At 31.4% G+C, this 25,844-nt stretch overlaps 5 protein-coding genes across 5 annotated transcripts; 3 read left to right on the top strand and 2 right to left on the bottom strand.

Moving 5' to 3' along the window:
- Window positions 1-3,019: 3,019 nt before the first annotated feature.
- Window positions 3,020-4,131, top strand: HELRODRAFT_163946 (hypothetical protein; the record flags this gene model as incomplete). The annotated part of the gene is made up of 3 exons (XM_009029032.1): window positions 3,020-3,046; window positions 3,640-3,727; window positions 3,932-4,131. The coding sequence occupies 3 exons, from the start codon at window positions 3,020-3,022 to the stop codon at window positions 4,129-4,131; spliced, it is 315 nt and encodes a 104-aa protein (XP_009027280.1).
- A 346-nt stretch (window positions 4,132-4,477) lies between these two features.
- HELRODRAFT_163947 (hypothetical protein) lies at window positions 4,478-5,281 on the top strand (the record flags this gene model as incomplete). Its single annotated transcript, XM_009029033.1, has 1 exon — window positions 4,478-5,281. One exon carries the CDS (start codon window positions 4,478-4,480, stop codon window positions 5,279-5,281), a length of 804 nt encoding a protein of 267 aa, XP_009027281.1.
- A 2,535-nt stretch (window positions 5,282-7,816) lies between these two features.
- On the bottom strand, window positions 7,817-14,277 carry HELRODRAFT_95592 (hypothetical protein). Its single transcript, XM_009029034.1, has 10 exons — window positions 14,201-14,277; window positions 13,251-14,171; window positions 12,599-12,722; window positions 12,183-12,301; window positions 11,536-11,629; window positions 11,313-11,418; window positions 11,003-11,125; window positions 8,550-8,736; window positions 8,292-8,390; window positions 7,817-8,136 (listed from the first exon to the last, which is right to left on the bottom strand). The coding sequence occupies exons 2-10, from the start codon at window positions 13,287-13,289 to the stop codon at window positions 7,912-7,914; spliced, it is 1,116 nt and encodes a 371-aa protein (XP_009027282.1). The 5' UTR covers window positions 13,290-14,171; window positions 14,201-14,277; the 3' UTR covers window positions 7,817-7,911.
- A 1,038-nt stretch (window positions 14,278-15,315) lies between these two features.
- HELRODRAFT_163951 (hypothetical protein) lies at window positions 15,316-15,886 on the top strand (the record flags this gene model as incomplete). The annotated part of the gene is made up of 2 exons (XM_009029035.1): window positions 15,316-15,325; window positions 15,585-15,886. 2 exons carry the CDS (start codon window positions 15,316-15,318, stop codon window positions 15,884-15,886), a joined length of 312 nt encoding a protein of 103 aa, XP_009027283.1.
- Window positions 15,887-18,824: 2,938 nt separating this feature from the next.
- HELRODRAFT_163952 (hypothetical protein) lies at window positions 18,825-20,837 on the bottom strand (the record flags this gene model as incomplete). Its single annotated transcript, XM_009029036.1, has 2 exons — window positions 18,825-19,136; window positions 20,718-20,837. The coding sequence occupies 2 exons, from the start codon at window positions 20,835-20,837 to the stop codon at window positions 18,825-18,827; spliced, it is 432 nt and encodes a 143-aa protein (XP_009027284.1).
- Window positions 20,838-25,844: the final 5,007 nt, after the last annotated feature.

Genomic DNA, 25,844 nt, shown 5'->3' on the forward strand with positions numbered 1-25,844 from the left:
TTAAAGTTTGTTGTTCAGTATATTATGTTCATACATAGATAAAAATAAGTATATATTTATACGCATATTACATTATGCATTATGTTATTACTCTTTATTACTTTTTCGTCATTTTATTTCTATTATTTGCCTAGTCTTTTTTTAGTGTTAATCATGATTTGTTTAATTTTTCCTTAAATAATCTGATTGCCAAGCTGGAGCATAATATTTAAAAATATGAATGTGTTAAATTGCGTAATTTTTGCTACATTTTATAACTTTAAAAAGGAATTCAATAACCGTGCTACAATTGTTTAAAAGTTGAAAATTAGTTCGAGTTTGCAGAGTTTACTGGGCGTGAATGTGTGTGGTGTGTGTGTGTATGTAAGTGTGTATGTATGTATGTATGTATGAATGTATGTATGTGCAATGGTGCTGCTTATTAGTGTTGCGATCAAAACTTGCTTATGCATTTGGTTAATATTTTGATTTCCGTATTATTACTATTATTATTAATATTATTATTATCAATATTATTATTATCATTGTTATTATTATTATTATTGACACATTTTATAGCGCTAATTATACAATATTTAGTTAGATACTAATGCTTTTGCCATCCTCTTACTTTTCAAGTAGTTGATGGCTTAAGATCAGTTAGATCGTTGCTGCTGTTGAATGCTGTTGATGCTGCTGGTACTGACAAACTGCGACCAAGAAATCAAGAAAAATCACGAAAGAATCGAAAATTTGCTATCAACGCAAAACCAAATGAAACTGACTATTCTATATCTTCGTTATTTTTCTTATTAGTACATAGTTCTTTCTCGCTAATATATTGAAATAATAGACTGGAAATTTTATTTATATACTCGTATATGAGAGAAAATTATATATATATATTTTTCTGCTATCGTAATATTGTTGTCTCTGGACCAGCTGTTTGGAACAACCTGCCTTCTTCTCTCAGAAATCCGGACCTAAACCTGCGTGATTTCCAGAAGAAACTGAAAATTTTTTTATTTTCATTATAATGCATTATTGACCAATCCTTTTTGCTTAGGTGACATGTTCTAAATATTATTTTATATTTTCGCTATATCGCATTGATAACTTTTTCTGTTCTTGACAAAATTGTAACTTTATTTCTGTACAATGCATTATGATTTTTTTGTTATTTCAATCATGTTAGGTTGAGTTTAGTTTTGTTAGATAGCGTTTTTGAGATTCGTTTAATAATATTTCAATAATATATATATATATATGTATATATATAATAAATGTATTGTATATGCACATGCAGTATTGTATATGTATATACAATATGTTTGTGTAAGTTTGTGTTTGTGGGGTGCGCCGCGTGTTATGCTGCCTTACTGTGTGTAAATTGTTCCCTGCATGCCTATTATATTAAATTTTTTATTAGGTTACGGCTGGCGTTCGCAAACAAACTCTATGATGATGGAAAATGCTTGAACTTTTATTATTTTTTGTTAATAATGTAGCAGGTTATTTCTGGATTATAATTTGGTATAATTTTTTTCTGGTTTCATTTATGAAAACTCATTACGTATTTATTATTTTCAATATAAAAAACGTTGTTAATCATCATATGTTTATAATTTGTTCAACCGTTAAAATCTATTTAATATTATAAGTATCTGCCTTCTACGAGACTTCCTTATATTCTGATCCTTTGATTGATCTTATAACATCAAATGACTTATATTCTTGATTTGCTTTCAGATTTTATTGCCGTATTTTTAAATTGATCTTATTAACTCTCGTTAAATTGCCTTTGATTTAAATAAAAAAAAATGACATGAAACTTGCTAGACTAAAAGTTTACGCGTCTTTATTTCCGTATATCATCATTTCCCAAATACAAATACAAAATATTTTATTTGTCCTCAAACGAGAATGAAAAAAGAAATACATGAAATACTATAGGATGACTGAGGAGCCCGTATTAAGCTCATTGAACACATTTACCGTAAAAAACACATTTACCGTAAAAAATATTTCGATTGTTAAAATTTAAATTTAGTCCTTGATATACTCGCGTCATTAACAAACTTAAATTTGACACATCATTAAATCCATCATTAAATTGACTCGTGAGTAAAGTAACAAAATTGATTGATTTTAATTGATTGATTATTCAATCAAAATCCACAAATCGAAAATTACAAAAAAGAAAAAAAAATGTAAATTTACGGAAACCTGTTAAAAAATAAGTCTTGTAAAACCACCGTGAAAAACAGTAAATCGATATTACATGTTTGCTGTGATGGGCAAAAGTTGCAAACTAGAAGTTTACCTGTTTTTTTTAGTTTCCCGCATAGATAAACTAAAAATAAGTTTAGTTAAAATGATAATTTAGATAAAATATTTCAGTTAAATTCTATACAGTTTTTAATTAAAACATTTTAGTTATCTCTTATTTTTTTGCTAAATCAGGTCGCGACCTATTGTTTTTAAATATAAATTTTAAACTAAAAAGTGCGAACAAATTTAAGTTTTCCATATTTTTACTGCAGAGTACATTTAATGTTTTTGGTTTTACTTATGTTTCCTAATTGTTTGATTTCCTGTCCTTTTCGTACAATACGACGGCACGAGTGGTTGGTGTTTTTTAAACTCAAAAGTTTGCGTTAGAGGTTGAAAGGAATGGCTTCATTCCAATTCAATTCCATTACCATCAAAGCATTTCCGCTTCTCGCCCATTTCCCATAAATTTCACCAACCAATTTTCATTTTTCTCCCAGCGCCAAAGAGGTATTCCAATTTCTCTCCCATTCCCACCCGTTCGTTAAACAATTTTTTCGGTTTTCTCTTTTAAAAATGTACAAACAACCAAAATTTGTTGGGTTACGGATGAAATTTGGGTTGTTGTGTTGATACAGTACCAGCACTGCTTCGTTGGTGCTGGTCGGTTGATCGGAGGAACACTCGATCTATTCAAAAAGTTTACATCACCAATATAATAATTTAATAATTTATTTAGAATTCAATCTTATTTCACTGTTTTACCAAAATGTCGGAGTCAGAGATTTTTGCCCAAGTCGGAATTTTTTGAGAGCCCGGAGCCAGAATCCGGCCCAAAAATTTTTAGAAAAGTTTTATTTTTTTTCCTGAATATTTTTTTAAGATTGTGTTTTTAAGAAGATAATTATAAGTAACAACATGTAATCATCTTTAATACTGAAAGTGTAATACTAATAATGTGAATAAAATAACTTTTTTCAGTATGCTGCAAAATATAAAAATAAAGTAATTTTGCTAAGAAAAACAGTTACAGTATATTTGAAGACATAAAAATGAAGTAAATTTACTATGAAAAACGATTACATTGACTGATTTTAAGTGTTTTTTTTCAAGTATTTTTCATTTTTCAAAATAAAATTATGATGCAAAAGTTGAAAAATTTATTCTGGAACTGTGAACCCTGAGTCGGGAATTTTTAGCCTGAGTCGGAGTTCGGACTTGGTGTCGGATATTTTTCATCCGCCTCCGACACACTGGTTTTTACATTATGTCCTTTCAATATATATATAAAATTTCTCATCGACTTCATTTTTTACAAAACTTCAATCAGATCGCGCGGTGTTTTACGTTAATGATGCGGCTTATACATTTTTTATGTTAATTACACAGTCTGCAGTCTCCGCTCTCAAGCTCGCCCACAGGACACAAAACCAGACTCACGTGTGTTATTACTGCAAAAAGATCTGTCAGAAGCCCAGTCAGCTGGACAGGCATTTTAGAGTGCATATAAGTTGGTCGGTTGGTTGGATGGCTGGCTGGTGGGTGGGATGGTTAGTTAGTTGGCTGAATTTACTGTATGACTGTTTAACTAACTGTCCGACTGACTGACTAACCGACTGACATTCCATCAACATTATTTGCCCCGCTTAATTACATTATCATTCTAACAGCACAAACGCAGGTAAGAGGCCATTCAAGTGCAAGGAATGCTACAAGAGGTTCAACCAGAGGAGCATTCTGAACATCCATAGCCTTAGACACCAGGGGTTCAAGCCCAAACAGCCAAAACTCTGTCTGCAACCAGCGGTTCACACAAAAGGGCAACCTGTAAAGTCAAGTGAGACGGGTGCATTTCAGAAACTTGAGGAACTTGGAGGCTAGCAGTTTATGGATCACTAATAATAATAATGAGAACATCATTTTATTTTCTAACTCCAAATATCAAATATTAATAATGAAATAATTATAAAATTCTATTTAATCTAAAATGCTCGTCACTGCAAGTGAGTACATTATAATAATAATAATAATAGTAATAATAATAATAAAAATAATAAAAGTTTTAGTATTTTAGTAAAAATAATATTAGTGGTAGTCACGTGATAACGACGTCATCAGTGGCAGCTTGAATGATGGAAGATATTGCATGATGCCGAGAAACGAGATGACGTCATCATAAACAGTGAAAACTGGACTGACTTCATTAACCACACGGACGGTCATTATCATGGAAAAAAGTTGTCATCCCAGGAAGGAAGTGTATCATGATGCAGGCCAACCGGAATACGTGCCAACGTGTAAAAAAAGGAAACTTGATGAAGATGACTGCGATGACTTTACTTCTAAAAAGACAAATTTTGAGAAAAATCCACCTGCACTCACTTCTCTGGACATAGACGAACTTCTTAAAAATCTGGTTAAAACTGGTTTAATTAAAATAAATTCAGCAAAGAGTGATCAAGTGGAAATGTTGAATAAAACATTGACCGGTTACAATAAACAAAACAGTCCGATATTATCAACAACCACAACAACAACAAGCGAAACATCAAAACAATTACAATTAAAAGTTAAATCTACCAGAGTAGATCCAAGAATTACAAGTAATTTGCGCAAAGGACTGCTCTGTGATATTTGTGGAGTGAAGTTTAGACATGAAAATCCATTCAGGTTTTTGAAAGATAGAAAGATTAGAGTATCGGCAGAAGAGAGATTAAAGAACCATATTCAAGAGCATTCACTGAAGAACTCAGCTAAACATAAAATCTATTACATAAAATTAGATGAATGGGTGAAACTGGACTGTAGAAATGTTTCAATTGATTACGGAGAGCCAATTGTTGTTGCTGCAACTACAAAAAAGTTGGAAGAGAAAACAGGATCAAATCTTTCAACCAAAAAAAGGAAAAAGGATGAAGATTATAAATATGTCAAAAATGTTCATGAGGAAGAAGATGATGACGATACCAAACTAACGGAGGAAATGTATAATCAGATCGTAATGAAGTACAAGAGACCTGTCGCATTGTAATTAATCTATTTAAGAACCGGTTGTATTTGAAAAAAACATTCATTCTATTCTATAATTTTTTTAGAAACGTTTTCATTACCTTTGATTTGTAATCTTGTTTTTTTTCAAATTTTTTAATGTAAATATTGGCATACTTTGTCTCATTTTTTTATTGAACATATATATTTACATTCATATTTTTTTATTTATGGAAAATATTATTTGCATTTATATTTTTTAATTTTTTAATTAAGATAACTATTTGCATTATTATTTTTTTAAATTTTTTTCAATTGCAAATTTGTATTTATCTTTTTTCATTTTTTGTTTGATTTAAATATTGGTATGCTTAATGTCAATAAACTTCTTAGAACATATTAACATGAGTTTTCGTTATGCTGTTTCTGCACGCAACTACAGTGACTCTCTCTCTCTCTTTCTCTCTTTCGAGATAAATAAATAAAAAATATAAATAAATGAATAAAAAATTATTAATTAATTAAAAGCTCATTTTCTGACATCCAAATTTTAATGAGTCTTTACTAATTTTTTTTTGCAGCTTAACTGCGTTTTAGCGCGATGCGGCTATTTTATCGCACTTGGATCAAAATAATCATTAATTTATTTATTAGTAATCACACCTTTTCATCAGATCAGTTGGGCTAGACTAGTCTGTGCAATTTTTTTCAATTTTATTAAATTAAATGCCAAATATTTTCAAGTTTTTAAGCTTTATTTAGTGAAAAACGCAAATGGTTTTGTTTTCTGTTGTTGAAAATATGGACATTTTGATGTATATATAAAAGTAAATGAAACTAATCTTAACGTGTTATAAATTTAATTACATACATGAATGCCCAAAAATTACTAAGTAGTTAATTTAAGTAAATGTGGTTGCTTATTATAGCAGGATAAGTTTATTAACTAAAAACGTCGTTAACATAAAAGTTATTATTTTATTGTTAATATTGTTTAATGCTGATTGATTCCACGGAGACCTTCTCATCACTTAGATCATTCCAGGTGTTTAACGCCCTACTGCTAAAGAATATTAGCTTGACGGCACTTTCTATTTTTTTGAGAGCTTCTATCCTATTCTATTCTCCAGTTGAAAAATATAGTAAACGGTGTTTCTTCTTTTTTGGTAATCAATTTGTATGCCTGTGTCAGATCTCCTCTGCATCTTCTTGTTTCCAGTGTTGTAAATCAACATTCTTTTAATGTGTTTTTCATTCAAAATTGTAAAAAAATTTTAATAAAAAATAGAGAAAACCACAGAACGCCGAATGACCAACTAACTGATAACGTTCAACTCGAAACATTGTATAACTTCAGCTATTTGTATTTTACGGAGCTTCGGTTTGATTAAAAATAGCAACGTTTTTAGATGTAGTCATATTACCTATGATCATTTTCAATAATTTTTTAAAATTTAACTTTAATCAGCCCTGTAACATTTATTTCTAATGAAATTTTTTTTAGTTTTATCCTTTTAATTAAAAAATTTTAATACATTTACTTTTGGTTGTTTTTCATACAGTTCTCTCTGACATACGTATCATTGTACACTCAGATTATTTTTGTCATAAGTTTGTACGGTCGGCACCACACGACGTATTAAGCACCCATCCACACCCCACGACGCGCAAGTACTGCATCACACGCACACATGGCGTCTGAGTCCTCGGACAGACAGCATTCAAACCAGGCCACCGCATAATAACAGCGCGAAACATGAGACTTTTACCATCTGAGCTAATTCGCCGCCCATCCAAATTAAGTAGTTTTGGTTTATTAAATAATTCAAACAATAATCTACTGATCGTGTCCAACAAGCATCTAGTTATGACGAAACAATGTAAATATTGAATTTTATTTGTGCACATTTTAACGAAAAACCTATCGTACCACAAAATTCCTTTAAAACCAAAGATTAAATATTCAATTACTGAAATCTCTAAAACCAAATAAAATAATTTTTTACATTTGACTGGAACAATATTTTTAACTTCATAAAAAATTAAAAACCATCACGGCACAGATTACCTGGTTCGGCCAGAAATTTTGTGAAGGAGCTTGAAACTTGTTTGCTTATTCACATGAAAGTCTACCATATTTTAATAACAACTTTCAACTTGTTAAGAGGGTAAATTTACGGCAATTTAAACTCAAAATTTCTATGAAGAGTTTTTAAATTAAAACCTTAACTCTATACAGTGGCGGAACTTTGACGCGGAATCCAAAATTTTGAAAATGTTTAAATTTTGACGGGTGGCAAAAATTTTCACAAGAGGCCAATATTTGGGGTAGTATGGCTATGACTTTTTTCGGTCGATTTTAAACACAAGACGGTCTTTTTTCTGACTTTTATTAGATCCGCCACTGACTCTATATAAAAAATAACCATTGAGGGACCTTCCTTAAGCCTCAGAGACACTTGGCCAAGATTCTGCTTAAATAGCACGTCAGTTGAATCACAAATCTTTTTCTAAACATTGTTAAACTATTTAAACGTTAAGAATATCTGTATCGCGCAATTATGTATGGGAGAGAAAATTTTAAAAATAAAAAAGAAATTTTATTTAAAAGTTAGTGGTAAAAATTGTTGTTGAGAATAAAAATTAGGTAATGTTTGGAAAAGTTTTAAACAATTAGAGTTCATCGAAAGCTCTGAAGTGGTTGTATTTGGGTAATCCAATATAATCAGTTTGAATTTCTTTAGATGCAGCAAATCCTATTCGATCTTTTCCGAAATCAAATTCCGTGTAAAATTTGCCAATAAAAACATCTCCGAGAATCCACAAGGGACCAGCAGGTGGGGGAATGTCCATTCCAAGAAAGCCACTGATGCACACCTTCTTGCCAAAGGAGCTCATCTGTAAGATATTTTATACTTTTGAACACATATTTGTCTTTGATCTCTTGATGAAATCAAAGAACAAAAATATGTCAAAACTTCATAACAAATATTTAAATTTCAAAGTAAAATAAAGGCAGAAGGTGTCTATAAAAATAAGGAAATTGCACTTACAACAATAACGTAATCCTTTCCATTAAGAACAAATGGCTTTCCATTAATGACAAATGTTATGGGGGGCAGTGAATCAATTTTGCCACAGTCAATGATTGCCTGGAATATACAATTGTATGCGAAAAATGAGAAAGGTGAACCACACACACACACACACACACACACAAACACACACAATATGTATGTATGAATGTGTGTGTGTATGTATATATATATATATATATATATTATACATAAACACAAAGTGTAGACACAAACCTCTCCTTTGATGATTGGCAAAGCTCCAATCTCCAAATTCAAGTTGCGAATTTCCTCACTGGGGCCCACAATTAGTGACGTGCCTGTGTCTGCTATGGCCTGACATCCACCATTACAATATAAGCCCTCCACCTTCTTGTTATTGTTTTCATTTGAACATTCTGCTGATTTCTTGTTCACTTGGATTCTTCAAAATGTTCAATTAAAAAATGAGAAGCAATTTTTTCTAATTAATTTGCATTAATGGTACTCAAACTTATTTCTTCCACCAGTTCACAATATATATATATATATATATATATATATATATATATATATATATATGTGCCCTTGAATTTATTAGTAGTGCGGCCCACTCGTACTCGCAATAAATATCATAAAAAAATCTATCCCCACTTTGGATTATATTTTGATTTATATTAACGTGATGTAACAGTTTTAAAAATGTATCAAACTTGAAGTTTAAATAAGAAATTTTGGTTATATCAATTTTATCAATATTTTGTATACATTTTATAAAAATTCTGATCATTTTAGCCATTTTTTAAAAATTGTATTCTTTGCTTTTTTAAAAATTTGCAAATACATTTCTTTGCGCCTAGAAGATCTAGAGTTTCGTTTACGAATTGACAATAACGTTGATGAGTATCAGGTTAGCATGGAATAAAATTTTAACTGGTTTAAAAATATGGTTTTTGTAATCCCAACAAAAATGATCAATACATAACAATAAAATTTCTAAAAATATCAAATTTTGCCAAAACTTGTATTCGCCCCCAATTAGACTTCAGCACCCACAAGTGGGCGCTATCGCCAATTTAAGAAACACTGCGTTATAACATTTTCTTCGTTATTCTAACATGCAAAAAAAACAGGGTATCGAACCGAAATTTTTTCGTTTTGGTTTAATCCGCAAAACGAATTTCGGTTTGGTTCCGGCTTTCGTTCCTGAAATAATATCGTTTATTTTTGGTTTTCGGTTACGCTCCAGAACTTAATTTTTTCATGCATAGTTAGTTAAACGCAACGGTCCCCACTATCACCACAATGTCAATTTGAATTAAAATTTACAACTTGTGAATAATAAGAAATCAATAACAAAAACGATTTTTATATGTTGTCAGAGTACGTTTCTAACTTTTTTCAACAAATTAAAAAAATCATTACAAAAATACTTTGAAATCCCTCATAAACATAAGATTGTTTCAAAAAAGATGAAAAGTTTCTTCTGATAATTAATATATCTTCTATAATGTTTTCATTTAAACCACTTCTGTAGTCTCTGAGGATAAATTTAAATCCAGAAACAGGTCTTTCCAGGCTCACTTTTGTGTAACTGATGATTTAGTATTTTTGATGGCACATTGCAACGTCACATTTTCTCCCTGGTTCGCCACCAGTCTTTCCGGAGGTTTTACTGATACTTTAAACATTTTAAAGATGATTGTACTTGATCTCAAATTTCTCCTATTATATTAGATTTTAAATGATCGGTGAACTCGGTCGGAAAAACAATCGAAAAAAATGATAATCAATTTTCAAAGATAATAAAAATTAACATAGAATTTTAAAAGATGAAATATTATCTAAATATTTTGTTTCTGAATTCAACATAAATAGTTTAACATCAATTTGCAATTTATTTTGTTAGGGTTTTAGGTTTCTGTTAAACTAGCAAACAATATTTCGGTTTGGCTACGGTTTTTGTTCCGAGCAAAATTTCGGTTTCTAACGGTTTTCGATTCAGTTCCGGTTCGATGCCCTGGAAAAACACGCTAAAGGAAAAAACATCATCAAACCCTCAACATCATTTCTCACTATCGTTTTGAAAAAGATTGAATGCAATGCCTCTTTTCAAAAATCTTGTTAGCAGATGAACATATGAAATAAAAAAAATAAGAAAAGTCATACAATAAAACAGTTTAACAAGTTAGAAAGTATAATATACTCAGAGCAAATAAGCAAACAACTTTGAAAGTTAGTAAGTGGTGTTCATGGCATTCGTGAGATACACTGACAAAAGGGAGTTTTTGCTAAGTAAATGTTCCTTCTTTTGAAAATAGGTAACACTACATCTCAAGATAAAAACCTTCTAATATTTTTTACACAATGTTTATTACTTAATATTTTGAAAATACAGAAAAGAAATTGATTCCACTTAACATCATATGCTATTTACAAGTGGCCAACGTAAAAATAAATAAAATTTAGTCAAATTTTCATAAAAAAATGTAATAATGAAAATTAATTTTGTGTTTTCATTTGCACTTTATAACTTTGAAAACTTAAAAATAAAACTCTCCAGACACCTATACAATTTTACCATGTAAATTAAAATATTTAAGTTAAGGTATAAATATGTTACACAATTTTTTTAGAGAGTATGAGAATTTCAAGAAATGTTTGGTGGGGCATGGCGCCAAAGAAATTGGAAAATAATGCTCTAAATTAACCCGTCTAGTTTGAACTGCCAATAAGCTTTCCTTGTAACATCAACGTAAGTAAAGTTGCCTTCATAATGATCTGGATCACTTCCTCCAAATATAATCTCACCGCCATCTGATGACGTCTCGTCCCTGCAACCCCATGTTCGGCAAGTATCAATATTTTATTATTTAATTAATCATTAACATGATTCAAGTTTTTAATGTATAAATTTAGCGAGAAGTTTCGATAGAAGAATAATATAATAATTAATATATTACATTTAATACTGTTATTATTACTATTAAAGTTATTTTCATTAGATAAACTCTAATTCACCTGTTCAAATAGAAAGAGAACACAGGCTTCTCTAGCAGTCCTTGTTTGATCATGTTGTTGAAGACAGGCAACACTGCATCCACTGCAATGCTAGGGTAAGCCAAGCCTAAAAGTATCAATAATTATTAATTTGCGTGAACATCAAATTGATCAAAATTTTGTAGGTCAAATTCACGTCGCAAACATTTCCGACATCTAGGATAAAAGCATTTTGAAGTTTCACCTAATATGCCATCAAATTTGGCTGCCACAAAAGTAATGCCAGGCTGTGTTATTGCTTCTGCAAACAACTGATCGACTACATCAATACCTCCAACCTGTATTGTTGTTGTTCGTAATTTAAGAATGTAATATGAAAAATTTTTTTAACATCAATTAATGAAATTGCCAATGATACAAAGAAACCAATACAATATATCATTGACGGGTACATACTGCCTTTAAATTAGTAGCATTTATTTCTCAATCCTCACTAGTTTTTTTAACCATTTATGGCTATTTTTTGTTTATTATTTTTAAAGCTTTATTTGGTCGTTCTCCAGGGCTAATTTTTTTATTAATTTAATAATTTGAGTGGCTTGATCTTCTTCTTTTTCAATAAATATTTCACATTTTGATAGTCTGAAGGTTTTTGCATTTCTTTCATATTTATTTAATTTATTTTTTTAAGCTTATAATATGCTTTAACACTTATTTTGGTTTATTCTGATTTCTTAAAGACTAAAAATGAGATATGAATTATAATCTAAAGATAATTAAATCATTCAATTTATTTACACAACCTTAAAAAAGTGTTTCAGCTGCATTCCTATGAACATTTGAAAATGTTGTTGGTCTTGCAGGTGAAATATAAATAGAAGTTGAACTAACATTGACAACATCCTGACTCAAGTAACCAGTCAAGCTGCCAGTTCCATAATGGATTGCAAAGTCGGTCCCATTGTATTTGTAGGTGGATGACTTGGTTGCATCATACTTGTTGTGTATCCCTGATTGGAGTTGATGTAAGTTAATTTTTGATCATCTAATGAAAAATTTTGTATACAAACTCAGCAAACTCAACCACAACTTGAAAACCATGGTTAGAGAATTGAGAAATCAAAGCAAAAACTAAGCAATGCTTTGATTTTCTCAAATAGTTGCCTACCTGACAGCCTGACAGTCTTAATCCGATGTTAAAAAACAAGTGTGTAAAAGCTTTGCAAGTCTTAATTAATAAATTTGCTAAAAGATAATTTTAATTATACACTTGATCAAGATAAAATAATGAAAGCAACAAAACATACAGCAAGCAATATCAGTCCACTTGCACTTTTTTGATGGCACCCACAAATTTGAGGAGCCAGTGTCAAAGACCACTTTGAAGGATTGTGGTGGTGTACCGATTGTTATTATCCCATAATATTGGACCTGTATTGTGTAGAATATAATGCAAGAAAATTAAATACTTCATTATTAACTAAATTGAGCAATGAATGAATTACAAAAAATTAGAAACATAAAATTAATAAACTGAAGGATGGACTTGCGAGAGATGTTATAATTGTACCTCAAGTTAATAAACTTGGCAGAACAATCGAAATGCCAAATTGTGTGTGCAAACCAGAACAAGTTAGATTACAAATAAATTAAATGGTTAGTATCGCTTTGAGACCTAACCTCTTAAAAATCAAATTAAATATTTTTATGTTATCAAGAATTTCCTCAAGTCAGAGTAAAGTTGGATTGGTCATTCATTAGTTGTAGTCTAAATTTAATCAAAAATAATAATACAGCTAATTATATTAAAATTAATATTGAATAATGCTATTTGTTGAGACATATTAAAAAATTAGTTTAAAATAACAGATAAAAAGTGAGTAACTAAATTCTGAATTTACAAACAAACTGTTTTCTATAAAAAGTGAACAACTAAAAAGTGAACCGATTGAATGGCACCTGATCAGTGAAAGGCTGATGGTTGCTCGTTTCAGACATCGATATGGATGTCAGTGATTGTCTGCTACGCGCCAACTAAAAAAGCGACGGCTCAGACCAAAGATCTCTTTTACAGCGCACTTGAGGACTCGTTTCACTTCACCATGCCCACCGACCTCATCATTTGCCTGGCTGATATGCGAGATGTTCTCTTACTGTCGTTGGCTACTATGTCCGAGGAGGCAAAGCCTTTTGGTTGAGAAATCCAGGCAAACTCTCTGGGCGATCCGCCACCCGCGTCTGTCTCTGTGCTGGGTAATGACGTACAGATTGTGGATTCTTTTCCATATCTCGGCTCCCAAATACACTCGTCGAATCATCATTGTTCGCGCGTGTATGAGGTCCCTGGATCGTGGTATATGGCACTCGGGCATTTCGGTGACGACCAAAGTTCGATTGCATAACGCATACATCATCCCCGTGCTGTCTATGTATGCGAGGCGTTGTCAGTCAACTACTGGCGCTCATTTGAAAAAGCTAGACGCTACAGATCAATGGTGCTTGCGCAAGATCCTTTGTCTGACCTATCGCGATCGCGTCACCAACGTTGAGGTGAAAAGAACAGCAGCCCTCCGTTTCCTCACTCCTGTTCAGGCGTCGTCTAAACTTCTTTGGTCACACAGCTCATGCAGTCCCATGAAGGATAATTACCGGGCTTTAGAAGCTGTCATAGACCGAGCGCCACCGGACTGGATCGCGTGGCCGCCCAAGACAGTCATGGATCCGCACAGTGAAGGACCTGTCCCTCATCAACTACGATCCTTACTCGGCCTGGTAACTTGCTCATGATCGCTTGAAATGGAGACACCTTGTGAACACAGCAAAGCCGTGTTGCCGTGTTCACGAGGTGTCTCCATTTAGGTAAATTAGGTAAAGGCACGCCGATAATAATAAAAAAAACAGAACAAAGTAATAAAATCATACAAAATAAGTTTAAATCATAAGAGGTGGTGATATCAATTAGAAAAAAGCTAGGTTGAAATATTGAATGAATTCAATGCCAATGATACTCCAACACTGATAAGACAAAATAGCCAAATAATACGAACGTCTAAATAATTAGTGAGAGGTTCAGGAACAGATCTAGAGAAACCATTTTCCAAATATTTGATTCTGATGGCATCAACTGGAGAGCCAACCTCTCGGAGAACACGTTCTGCTGACTTAAATCGAAGCAGTGGAATCCTGTAGTAATGAAAAATGACATGACAGATTGAAATGAAACATGTATGTTTTTTATGTAATTTATTATGTTAAATCTGAGTATAAATTACAATTAATAAATTTGGGGGTGGATTTCAAAAAATACTTATGTTTGAACTTTTATGGGAGGGTTGGGCTGTATTAATCCTTGTTGTTTATAAAGGTGCAAGCTCGGATATAGCTAATAATCGAAAATTCTTTGTCTTTGTAATAATTTTATGTGAATTAATGACGCGAAACATATTATCGATTTCAACATTTCAAGTATTGACTGGAATTATAGATTAACTAATGGATAAGACAAATCAAATGAGTCTAAGTTTCTAAAATTGGTGAATGATTGCTTTCTTTTTCAATGGTAATGTTCTGAAAAGTTTGACTGCTTTCGATGTTGTCTATTTTAATTTAAATTTAAGGTCTAGATTAGCTGTCAGTTCTGTCTACTCAATAGTGTCGTTGTTATTATCATTGCTTATTTGTTCAGTCGCTTTTTTAGTACAAATTACAGTATACATTTTTAGTAATGCAAAATGAGCGATAATAAGTGAAACTATTTTCTATGTTTGCTGTCTATGTTGAGCATCATGTTTCTATGGTGCCGGTCGGTTGTAAACAAATTTTTTGCGATAAATTTTTTGCGATAAAATCGTTTAAATTGAAAATTTTTAATCGAATTAGGATTATTATTATTCACATTGTTGAAAAAGATTTTTTGACAGAAAAAAAGCGAAGATTTTCAAGAAAGAATAGTTGGAGGAGAGATGATAAGCAAAAACAAGGTTAGTTAAGCGCACGTGTCAAAAATTTTGGAAGTCTCTAGAAAATGTACAAAGGTATGAAGAAATGCGGAAAATGTACGGCGTGAGTCAATGTTTTGTGGACTCGAACTGCAAAACATGCCGTAAATTGGAGGAATTAGATAGAAAATATAGTGAATAGCATGATAAACTCGATAAACTCGAACAGCTTGTAGAGCTGCTAAACAATAAAAAATCAACAAACGAAAATGAAGTAGTGAAAAAGCAGTTTAAAAAACAGAAGTCACGTATCGACGAAATTGAAGAGAAAGTGCAAAAAATAAAAAAAATACAGATGAAGAAAACATCAGGAAAACGATTGATGCCAATAAAGAGACATGGACCACAGTTGTCAGAAAGGTTCCATGCGAGAATAGGGATATAAAAAGTGTGTTCAGACGTGGAAAAATTAAAAAAGGAGAAAATAGAAGACCTCTTTTGAAAAAATTTCTTGATGGAACACTGAAAAAAAGAGTTTTAGAAAATTTATCAAAACTCCGAAATGCGGACAAAAATTTTAGTATGATATCGGTGACCCTCAATATGACAAACAGAAAGAGACCAATGCCGAGAGCTAGTGAAGAAGTCAAAAATTAGACAAAGCAAAGAAACATCGTGGGAATTTATTATTTTCAAGGTGAAAGGTCTACCAGGAGACATGAGAATTGTAAAGCTGAAGAAATATTAAATACAACGGGTAACAACGCAGAGAAAGCAACAATAAAAAGAAAAAAAACAAACCTGAAATATTGAAATGTTTCTGTGTAAATACAAGAAGTATTGTAAATATTGATAAAAGTACAGAACTGGAGTTATATATAAAAAATGAACAACCCGATATCATAGGTATAACTGAATCATGGGCAAACGAATCGATTCAAGATATGAGATAGAACTGAACGGATACGTAATGTTTAGAAAAGACAGGGAACACAGTAAAGATAAAGAACAGGGCGGCAGAGTGTTATTGTATATAAACGAAAAACTGACTGCGCTAGAAAAAAAAGACCTGAAAAACGACAAATTTAAAGAAACCGTTTGGTGTGATATAAAAAACGAAACTGAAACACTGCGTGCGTGTAGGAGTATGCTACAGAGTACCAGATTCAACAAAAGAGAATGACAGCGGATTACGTAAACTGATCAGAAATGCCATAGAAGTGCCTTGCGTAATAATGGGAGATTTTAACCACCATATTGACTGGAATCATAGAGAAGGCAAAAAGCTGGCGGACGAACTGTTTCTGGATTGATGGAGCCAACAAGGGAAGAAAATACATTAGATTTAATAATATCAACAGACGAGAACATAATAGAAGAAGTTAGGGTAGGAGAAGAATTTGGAACGAGCGATCATAAGACTTAGATTTAACATAGTTTTTAAGCAGAAAAAAGAAGTCGAAGCATATTCAAAGCGCTACAATTATTTCAAAGCAAACTACAACAAGCTCAGAAATAAAATCAGAGATGAACTTGCCAGAGCGATTGAAAGATTTGGGAGTGCAAAATAAATGGAAAACCATTGTGTCCTGTATGAATAAAGTTGTTGAAGAGACTATACCGACTAACAGGAGAAGCAACAAAACAAGGCAAGATTGAAACGTGGAAAAATTAAAAAAAAAAGAAAATAGAAGAACTCTTTTGATAGAATTTCTTGATGGAACACTGAAAAATAGAGTTTTAGAAAATTTGTCAAAACTCCGAAATGCGGACGAAAATTTTAGAAGGATATCGGTGACGCACGATATGACATAAACAGAAAGAGACCAATGCCGAGAGCTAGTGAAGGAGTCAAAAATTAGATAAAGCAAAGAAACATCGTGGGAATTTATTTTCAAGGTGAAAGGTCTACCAGGAGACATGAGAATTGTAAAGCTGAAAAAATATTAAATACAACGGGTAACAACGCAGAGAAAGCAACAATAAAAAAGAAAAAAAACAAACCTGAAATATTGAAATGTTTCTGTGTAAATACAAGAAGTATTGTAAATATTGATAAAAGAACAGAACTGGAGTTATGTATAGAAAATGAACAACCCGATATCATAGGTATAACTGAATCATGGGCAAAAGAATCGATTCAAGATATGAGATAGAACCGAACGGAAACGTAATGTTTAGAAAAGACAGGGAACACAGTAAAGATAAAGGACAGGGCGGTGGAGTGTTATTGTATATAAACGAAAAACTGGCTGCGCTAGAAAGAAAAGACCTGAAAAACGACAAATTTAAAGAAACCGTTTGGTGTGATATAAAAAACGAAACTGAAACACTGCGTGCGTGTAGGAGTATGCTACAGAGTACCAGATTCAACAAAAGAGAATGACAGCGGATTACGTAAACTGATCAGAAATGCCACGGAAGTGTCTTGCGTAATAATGGGAGATTTTAACCACCATATTGACTGGAATCATAGAGAAGGCAAAAAGCTGGCGGACGAACTGTTTCTGGATAGATGGAGCCAGCAAGGGAAGAAAATACATTAGATTTAATAATATCAACAGACGAGAACATAATAGAAGAAGTTAGGATTGGAAGAATTTGGAACGAGCGATCATAAGATACTTAGATTTAACATAGTTTTAGAGCAGAAAAAAGAAGTCGAAGCATATTCAAAGCGCTACAATTATTTCAAAGCAAACTACGACAAGGTCAGAAATAAAATCAGAGATGAACTTGGCAGAGCGATTGAAAGATTTGGGAGTGCAAAATAAATGGAAATCCTTTGTGTCCTGTATGAATAAAGTTGTTGAAGAGACTATACCGACTATCCGGAGAAGCAACAAAACAAGACAAGATTGTAAGGGAGGAGGAGAAATTGCTGAGTTGCTCAATAACTACTTTGGATCAGTGATGACAAAAGAAAATACAAATAACATAACAAAACAAAGCCAAAAAAATTGTTTGGGGGAAACCAAGAAAGTATGCTTGCAAGTGTTTACATAACAGAAGAGATGGTTATCGAAATACTAAGCAGTCTCAAAGAGAATAAAACTCCAGGAATAGATGAGCTGCACCCAAAATTTTTAAAGGAAATAAGATATGAAGTAGGAGCAACATTGTGCAAAATATTTAATGACTCTTTAAGATCAAGAGATATACCAAGAGATTGGAGGAACGCTATCGTCCCGCCATTGTTCAAGCGAAACTAGTAACTACAGACCAGTAAGTTTAACTTGCATTATATGTAAAGTATTAGAAAAAATTGTCAAAAGGAATATAGTCGAGCACTTAAATTCTAATTGCATAATCAATGACAGCCAACATGGTTTATGAAGGGACGATCCTGTCTATCTAACCTAATGGATTTTTTTGAAGATGTTTATGTTAACCTAGACCAGGATAAACAGCTTCAAAGCCAAACTAGGACAGATAGGATATTAGGAGATCTAATTAGTAGTGGTTCTTACACAGACTATAATCTTCTGAACCACTTTAAACCACGTTAATAATAATAATTAATAATAATAATAATAATCAATATACTTTGAAAACCTTTTATATCCTTGTAGTAACAATTCATGTTATTTTTTTCTCAGAAGAAAAGAGGAGGATCAATGCCAACTGATAGAGGGACACAAGACCTGTCGCCCACTACCAAGACAACATCGAAACCGATCCCTGCAACACCTTGCCCTAAACGCATGAAAGGATCACACCATAGAATTCTACAGTGAAAAAACCAGTCACACAGCCTCAAAAGAGCCGTCCACAGTGCATGACTGCAGCACAAGCACTGGCCAAATTGCAAGATATATTGGACATAGAGAGTGGTTCTGAGGTTAAGTGATTCTGTTTCTAACTGTGAAGTAAGAGCTGCTTTTGATTCTGACGAAGATATTGAATCCTGTCAAGAAAACGATGAAAGCAGTACTGACGACAGTGATAATGAAACCAAGTTGGTTGGTAAAAATGGATTGAATGAAAATAACGGTGAAAAAAGTACATCACTGATAGCTAAAGATGGAACTCAATGGATAGTCACACCACAATGTGAATGGCGAGGTAGAATTCAGTCTCAAAACGTCTTTTTAGCTAAACCGAGAGTAACAGCCTATTGCTGTAATATAACGACACCAGTTTAGGCATTCAGATTGATTATTGACCAGGGTTTTGTGAGACAAATTCAAAAATGCACTGTTGAATATGCCCGTATTTCAGCACTACTGTTTGATGTAACGGAAGACGAGTTAGAAGCTTTCATTTGTTTACTTTATTTGAGTGATTATTATCAGCTTTCAGCACCAGAAATTGAAACACAATTTATATAAAAGTTGAAAAGTATTTTTTCAGATAGGAAGATGAGATGATTTGTTTACTAAATGTCCTAAATATTTCTGACAGGTTATCGGCTGCTCCTCACAACATGCAAATCAGAGAGCGCTAGGTTTAGCCAAATTTTCATTCGCTGATCTCCATATGCTACTCTCCAATTCGTTAAAGCAAAATTAAAGACAATGTCAAGAAAACCCTAGAATTGCTTGATGGAAAGTCTAAGGATGAAAAAAGTCGGCTAGTCTGGTTCAGAGTAACAAAGCTGCGAGTATCAGATAAATAAGTCAGACTGCGAAAAAATGGACCAACAAAAGAATACTGGTATTTCTAAAGTTAAATGGTCATTTGATTTTTGTATGCTATTTTATGAAACTGAAGTTTGCTAGCCACATATATGCGGAGTGAGATATGGTTCAAAAAGAGGACTTCTGTCATATACGCATGCGCGTATATTGCACATCAAAAATAGTTAAAGTACATCCATCTAAAGCTGGCAAGAAAAAAACTATCATAGCTGAAACAGATACAGTAGAGGTCAGTGATGACAATAAAGGAAACAATGAACAAGATGATGAGCAAGATTCTGATTATAATCCGCCAGACAAAAAAACAAAGAGAAAATATGAGAACACCACTTTTGTTGTTAACTTAGTTAAGAAGTCAAAACTAAGTATTAAGAGATCAGCAAAAGTTTGCAAAAATTTATCTGAATGTGGTGTTAATGTGCAAGCACCATCCAGATCTGAGGTTTATAGAGCTACAATGTCAGAAGCCCAAAAAATGGAAAGGCATATGATTAATCATTTAAAAAATGATGATTGGGTGTTGCATTTTGATGGTAAAAAAATATCCGGGATTGATTATCAAGACTTGATTTTTAAAAATGCAGAAAAATAGGTCAAGTTAGCCATTTTGAAACTGGATGATGGTAAAGCTAATAGTATTTACAGTGGAATAGCTGAAGTGCTAGATAAATTTCAACTATGGAGTAGTATTAAAGTTATAAGGGACGAAAAATTTACGTGGATGATTTTAATTTACCTAATATTGACTGGGATTTAGTGTTAACACCAAGAGGTGTTAGGAGCATGGAATCTAAGTTTTTGAATTGTGTGAGGGATCTGTATTTACATCAGCTGGTTTCTAAAGTTACTAGGTTTTGTACTTCACAAAAATGATTCTGGTTCATGACAAGGATGTGGTTGTCAACATGGATTATAACTCCCCAGTTGGGAATAGTGATCATATTGTTCTGGTCTTCATATTGAGACATACTTGAAATTTAGTTAGAAAACGTGCCAAGCAAAAACATATTTTTAACAAAGGTGAGTATGATAAGATGAGAGTTTATGTCAGAACTGATTTAAGTATAGAAATGTGTGTATTTAAACAAGTTTATAATGTTGTGAAACTCAATGAAGCCTCGAGGTACTTCTGTACTGTACTGAACAATGCTACAAATAAATTTATACCTTTAATTGATGTTGGGTGTCATAATAATGGATTTGCATTAAAATTTCCCAGAAACCTTATAAATCTGATTCAATATAAAAAATAGATTATGGAAAAAATATGTCACTTCTAAAAGTTGTATAATCTTTAATGAATATAAAAAATAAAAAATGATATTAAAAAAAATATTTTTCAATTTAATACTTATTTTATGATTAATTTTTCAAGAAAAATAAAAGACAATCCAAAAGTGTTCTGGCAGCACATTAATAAAGCAAGAAAAAATAAAGGGGATATTGATGTCCTTCATAAGTTGGATGGTCAGGGCAAGGTTTTGAATGTTTATGATGACACTGAAAACGCTAATTTATTTGGGCAAAACTTTTATAGTGTATTCAATTTATCTGTGAATGATGTTAATGATACTAATATGGGTAGTAGGTATTTTACTTCATCGGTGGACGATATAACTGTTACAGTTAAGAAAGTTTTATCTAAACTTAAAAAAATTAATAAGTATAAATCAGCTGGGCCAGACAAATTATTCAACAGAGTATTATATGAATGTAGTGAAGAGATTGCACATTTTTTATGTAGCTTATTTAATATGTCAATAAAGCTTCGTATGATACCTGATGAATGGAGACACAGTATAATAGTGCCAGTTTATAAAAAAGGAGATGTCTGCAATGTAACAAATTATAGACCAATATCTCTTTGTTGTGTTTGTTGTAAGGTGATGGAAACATTAGTCAAAGATAATCTTATGTCTCATTTTATTAGCAATAATTTATTTGACTATAGACAGTTTTGGTTTATGCCACATAAATCAGCTGCGATGCAGTTGCTTAAAATGGTAGATGACTGGAGTGTTGCGATTGATAAAAGCAAGGAAATTAATGTGATTTATACAGACTTTGAAAAAGCATTCGATAAAGTTCCTCATCACAAGTTAATTAAAAAATTATGCAAATATGGTGTGAATGGGATTGTGGTTGATTGGATTTCCGATTATCTTAGTGGTAGAACATTTGCAGTGTGTGTGAATGGAAGTCTGTCTGATAATTTTAAAGTGATTAGTGGGGTTCCACAGGGCAGTGTGTTGGGACCAATTTTGTTTGTTATTTATGTGAATGATATTTGTTATTTATGTAAGAATGATTCTAATGTTGGGATGTATCTATATGCTGATGACGCTAAATTGTTCAAGTGTATCTCTTCTAATGATGACATGGAGGACCTTCAGGCATGTCTGGATGTTTTTTATGGGTGGAGTGTGAAATGGGAGCTTGGGGTGAATGTGGATAAATGTGTCGTTATGAATTATGGGCGTAGAGCATGTGGTAAGAGATCTTATACTATGAATGGTTTACTTCTTGAAAATGTGGAATTTGTTAAAGATTTGGGGGTGATATTTGAACCAGACATGAAATTTCATAAACACATTTATAATACAATTAATAAGTGTAATATAACTCTAGGATTGATAAATAGACATTTTATGAAATTACCTAAACCCACTTTTTTAATCTTATATAAATCCCTTGTCAGGTCAAAGATAGACAGTGTTGTGCAGTATTTAAATACCCAAAGTATTTAAATAGTATTTAAATACCGAATTCGGTATTTAAGAAAGTATTTAAATACCGCTTGAAAATCGGGTATTTAAATACCAATTCAATCAAGTATTTAGTATTTAAATTTTTTTAAATACTAAATACTTGTCACTTAATATTTTTTATCTGCATATGAAAATCTGAAAAAATTTTTTAATCGAGTTGTGTTATAAGTTACAGCCAGTTCCGATCGCTAGTTTTTTTTATTTAATTTTTTTCTGTTTGTCGTGTATAAGCGTAAGTGTATAGTATGACTTAAAATATATATTTATATTATTTTTATGCATTATAGTATATTATATTAATACATTTTCTAAATAATGTCTGCAATTATATTGAATTTTGGAATGAGTATATTTTACGATTTTTGTGGCAAATTATTTTTGTGGCTATCTTCACGCACCTTCCTAATTTCTAAAAAATTTGTTTCCTGTCTTGCATTTTTTTTTTATTTAAAAATTCGTAATTATGGCAGCAAGAAGCGAGGCAAATGATAATGAGACTGAAAATAATTGGTTTACCAAAGGAGTATTCAGATTATTTGAATTCGGTAAAAGAGATATTGATGTCGTAAATAGCAACAGTGATGCAAAATTAACCGGAAAGTGTAGATTATGCAAAAAGATAAATATCAGTATTAGTGGACGCAAGAATATTTCATCAAATTTCCTAAAACATATTAAGGTAAAAGTGAACGATGTTTTATATATTCATCATAGCATTATTTAAAAGATGACAAAATAATTACAATGTTAAAATTTAAAAATATTTCAATGTTTTGATGTTTTTTACAGAATTACTTATAGTCTAATTATTTATTTTGATGCTTAAGTAATACAATGACTAATCAATAAACAAAATAAAACTTAAATCATGTTTCTAGAGTGAACCGTTTTTATTTTACAAACCAAAAACTGCGTTTTTTTTTCAAAATTTTCCAATTTTTTGAAATTTCAACCTCGATGAGGCACGGGTTAGCATTATCCAATTGAGCTAAAACTTTACAAATGTCATTTTTTAGTCAAATGGCACAATTTAGGGGGTTCCTCCGATAAGATTTCGAAATTTTTTTTTTTTAAATATAGCGTTGTAACCACCCTAGTGTGTATTTTTTTTATTTATTTATTTATTTATTGGAAGAAGCACAAAAAAGTAAACATAATACTTGTGATAGTGCCTTAACTAAAGTTGTCCTTTCAACCAAGTTCAACAAAAAATTCAACAAAGTTAATTGAAAATGAAGAAATTAAAAATGATGGTAATTCATGCACTCGAACATACGTCACAAAAATTTGTACAATTGCATTTTAAAAGTAAATAATGTTCGCCTCCCATAATATTGACAATTAATTAAAGTATTTGTTGATATGAACATGTCTATAAGCCTATTATAAACATTTTACATATATGTCTGTGCAAAAATATACTTAACGTGTACGCATGATTACATCAACATGCTCTCTCTCACTGTGCATATACTTATTGTGGTTTGTGGCAATTTTCAATTCCGTTATTCTTGTTGCATAGTCTAAAATATTGACACTTTATTTTTTTATTAACTATTGACTATTATCAGATACTTCTGTTTTCTTTTTTATGAAAATATAATGTGTAAATAAAATAACAAATGGTTCTCCTGTTAATAACATTTTTAAAAAATAAAAAATAATGATAGTTATTAGATTATTAAAAATTTAAAAATTACAAAATGAAAAAAAAATGAAGAGCTTTAGTTAAAAAATTTACAAATTTAAAAAAAATAAAGCTTTTTAGTCGGTCATGAAATAATGATGGGCAGAGTCAAATTTAAAGGTCTTCAATATTATTATATGTAAAAAGTAAACAATTTATTCGGGGATTGCTAAGATTTTACCAAACTTATCTAAATATAAAAATAAAAACTCCTCAATTAAAACATACACAAATGGAAAATTTGTGACCTAAAGCTAAAAGTCATTGCCATACTTTTAGGAATGTAATTAAGTATTAAGCTATAATACCAAATACTGCTGCTTCTTGTGTATGTAGGACAATAGAGACAAAACTTCACATTACACAAAAAATTTCAACAAACATGAAAAAAATGTTGTTGCTGAACCACTGTAGATTTAGTTTAGTTTAGTTAGTAGTAGAACTTTAGATTCAAATTCAAAAGATATAAATTACCTTTTAAGGCCTAGGGAACCGGTAAGACAACAGAATAACAAAATAATATAATTCATCGTTTTAAAAATAAAATGTTTAACGATAAGAAAATTTTTAAAGAATAGAAAATCAATTTAAAACTTTATCATCATACGAATAATCACAGTTCCTTTGTAATCACGAGAATAATCATGTGATATAACAAATGCAACGAAGTAAACTTAAAGACCATAGATACCGCAAATTGTAAATTTAAATAATTTAATCGCATAGAGGAATGATTATAATCGGCTTTTTAGATACCGATTAAATTAAATAAAAAATAAATAATTTTATATATAACAAATAATATTCAATAAACAATATACTGCTACGCCAAAATCTCCAAACTATTGTTCTGTATGATAGGGTAGGAATCGGTGTGTCAGAGTTTGATGAAAAATATCCGACTCCGGCCCTTCGAAAAAATTCGACTCTGACTCTGGCCTCTCAAAAATATCCGACTCCGGATAAAAATTTCCGATTTTCAACACTGACTTCAGACTCTGACTGTAGGTTCCGAAACAGAAAAAATTTTCAACTTTTGTATCATAAATTTATCTTATTATTACTACTAAATGAAAAATATTTGAAAAAACACTTGAAATCAGTCTCTGTAATTGTTTTCCATAAGAAAATTTCTTTATTTTTACGTTTTAAAACAAACTAAAAAATGTCAACTTTTGCATCATTATTTCATCTTGTTATCATTAATAAAAACATCAGTCAAAGTAATTGTTTTTTTTTAGTAAAATTATTTTTGCTTTACAACATACTGAAAAAATTATGTGATTTTATTCACATTATCAGCATTTATTTTCAGTATTTAAATTGATTGCTTATCGCTACATATATTTATTTTCTAAAAAAAAAATCTTAAAAAATTTCAAGAAAAAAATTATTTTTTTTAAACTTATGGAATTATAAATCCGATACCGACTTTGGCCTCTAAAATAAAAATTCGACTCCGACTCACTCCGACTCAGGGCTTTCAAAATGTTCTGACTCGGGCTAAAAATCTCCGACTC

This window comes from Helobdella robusta (genome assembly GCF_000326865.2).
Source record: "Helobdella robusta unplaced genomic scaffold HELROscaffold_6, whole genome shotgun sequence".
Classification (NCBI taxonomy): Eukaryota; Metazoa; Annelida; class Clitellata; order Rhynchobdellida; family Glossiphoniidae; genus Helobdella; species Helobdella robusta.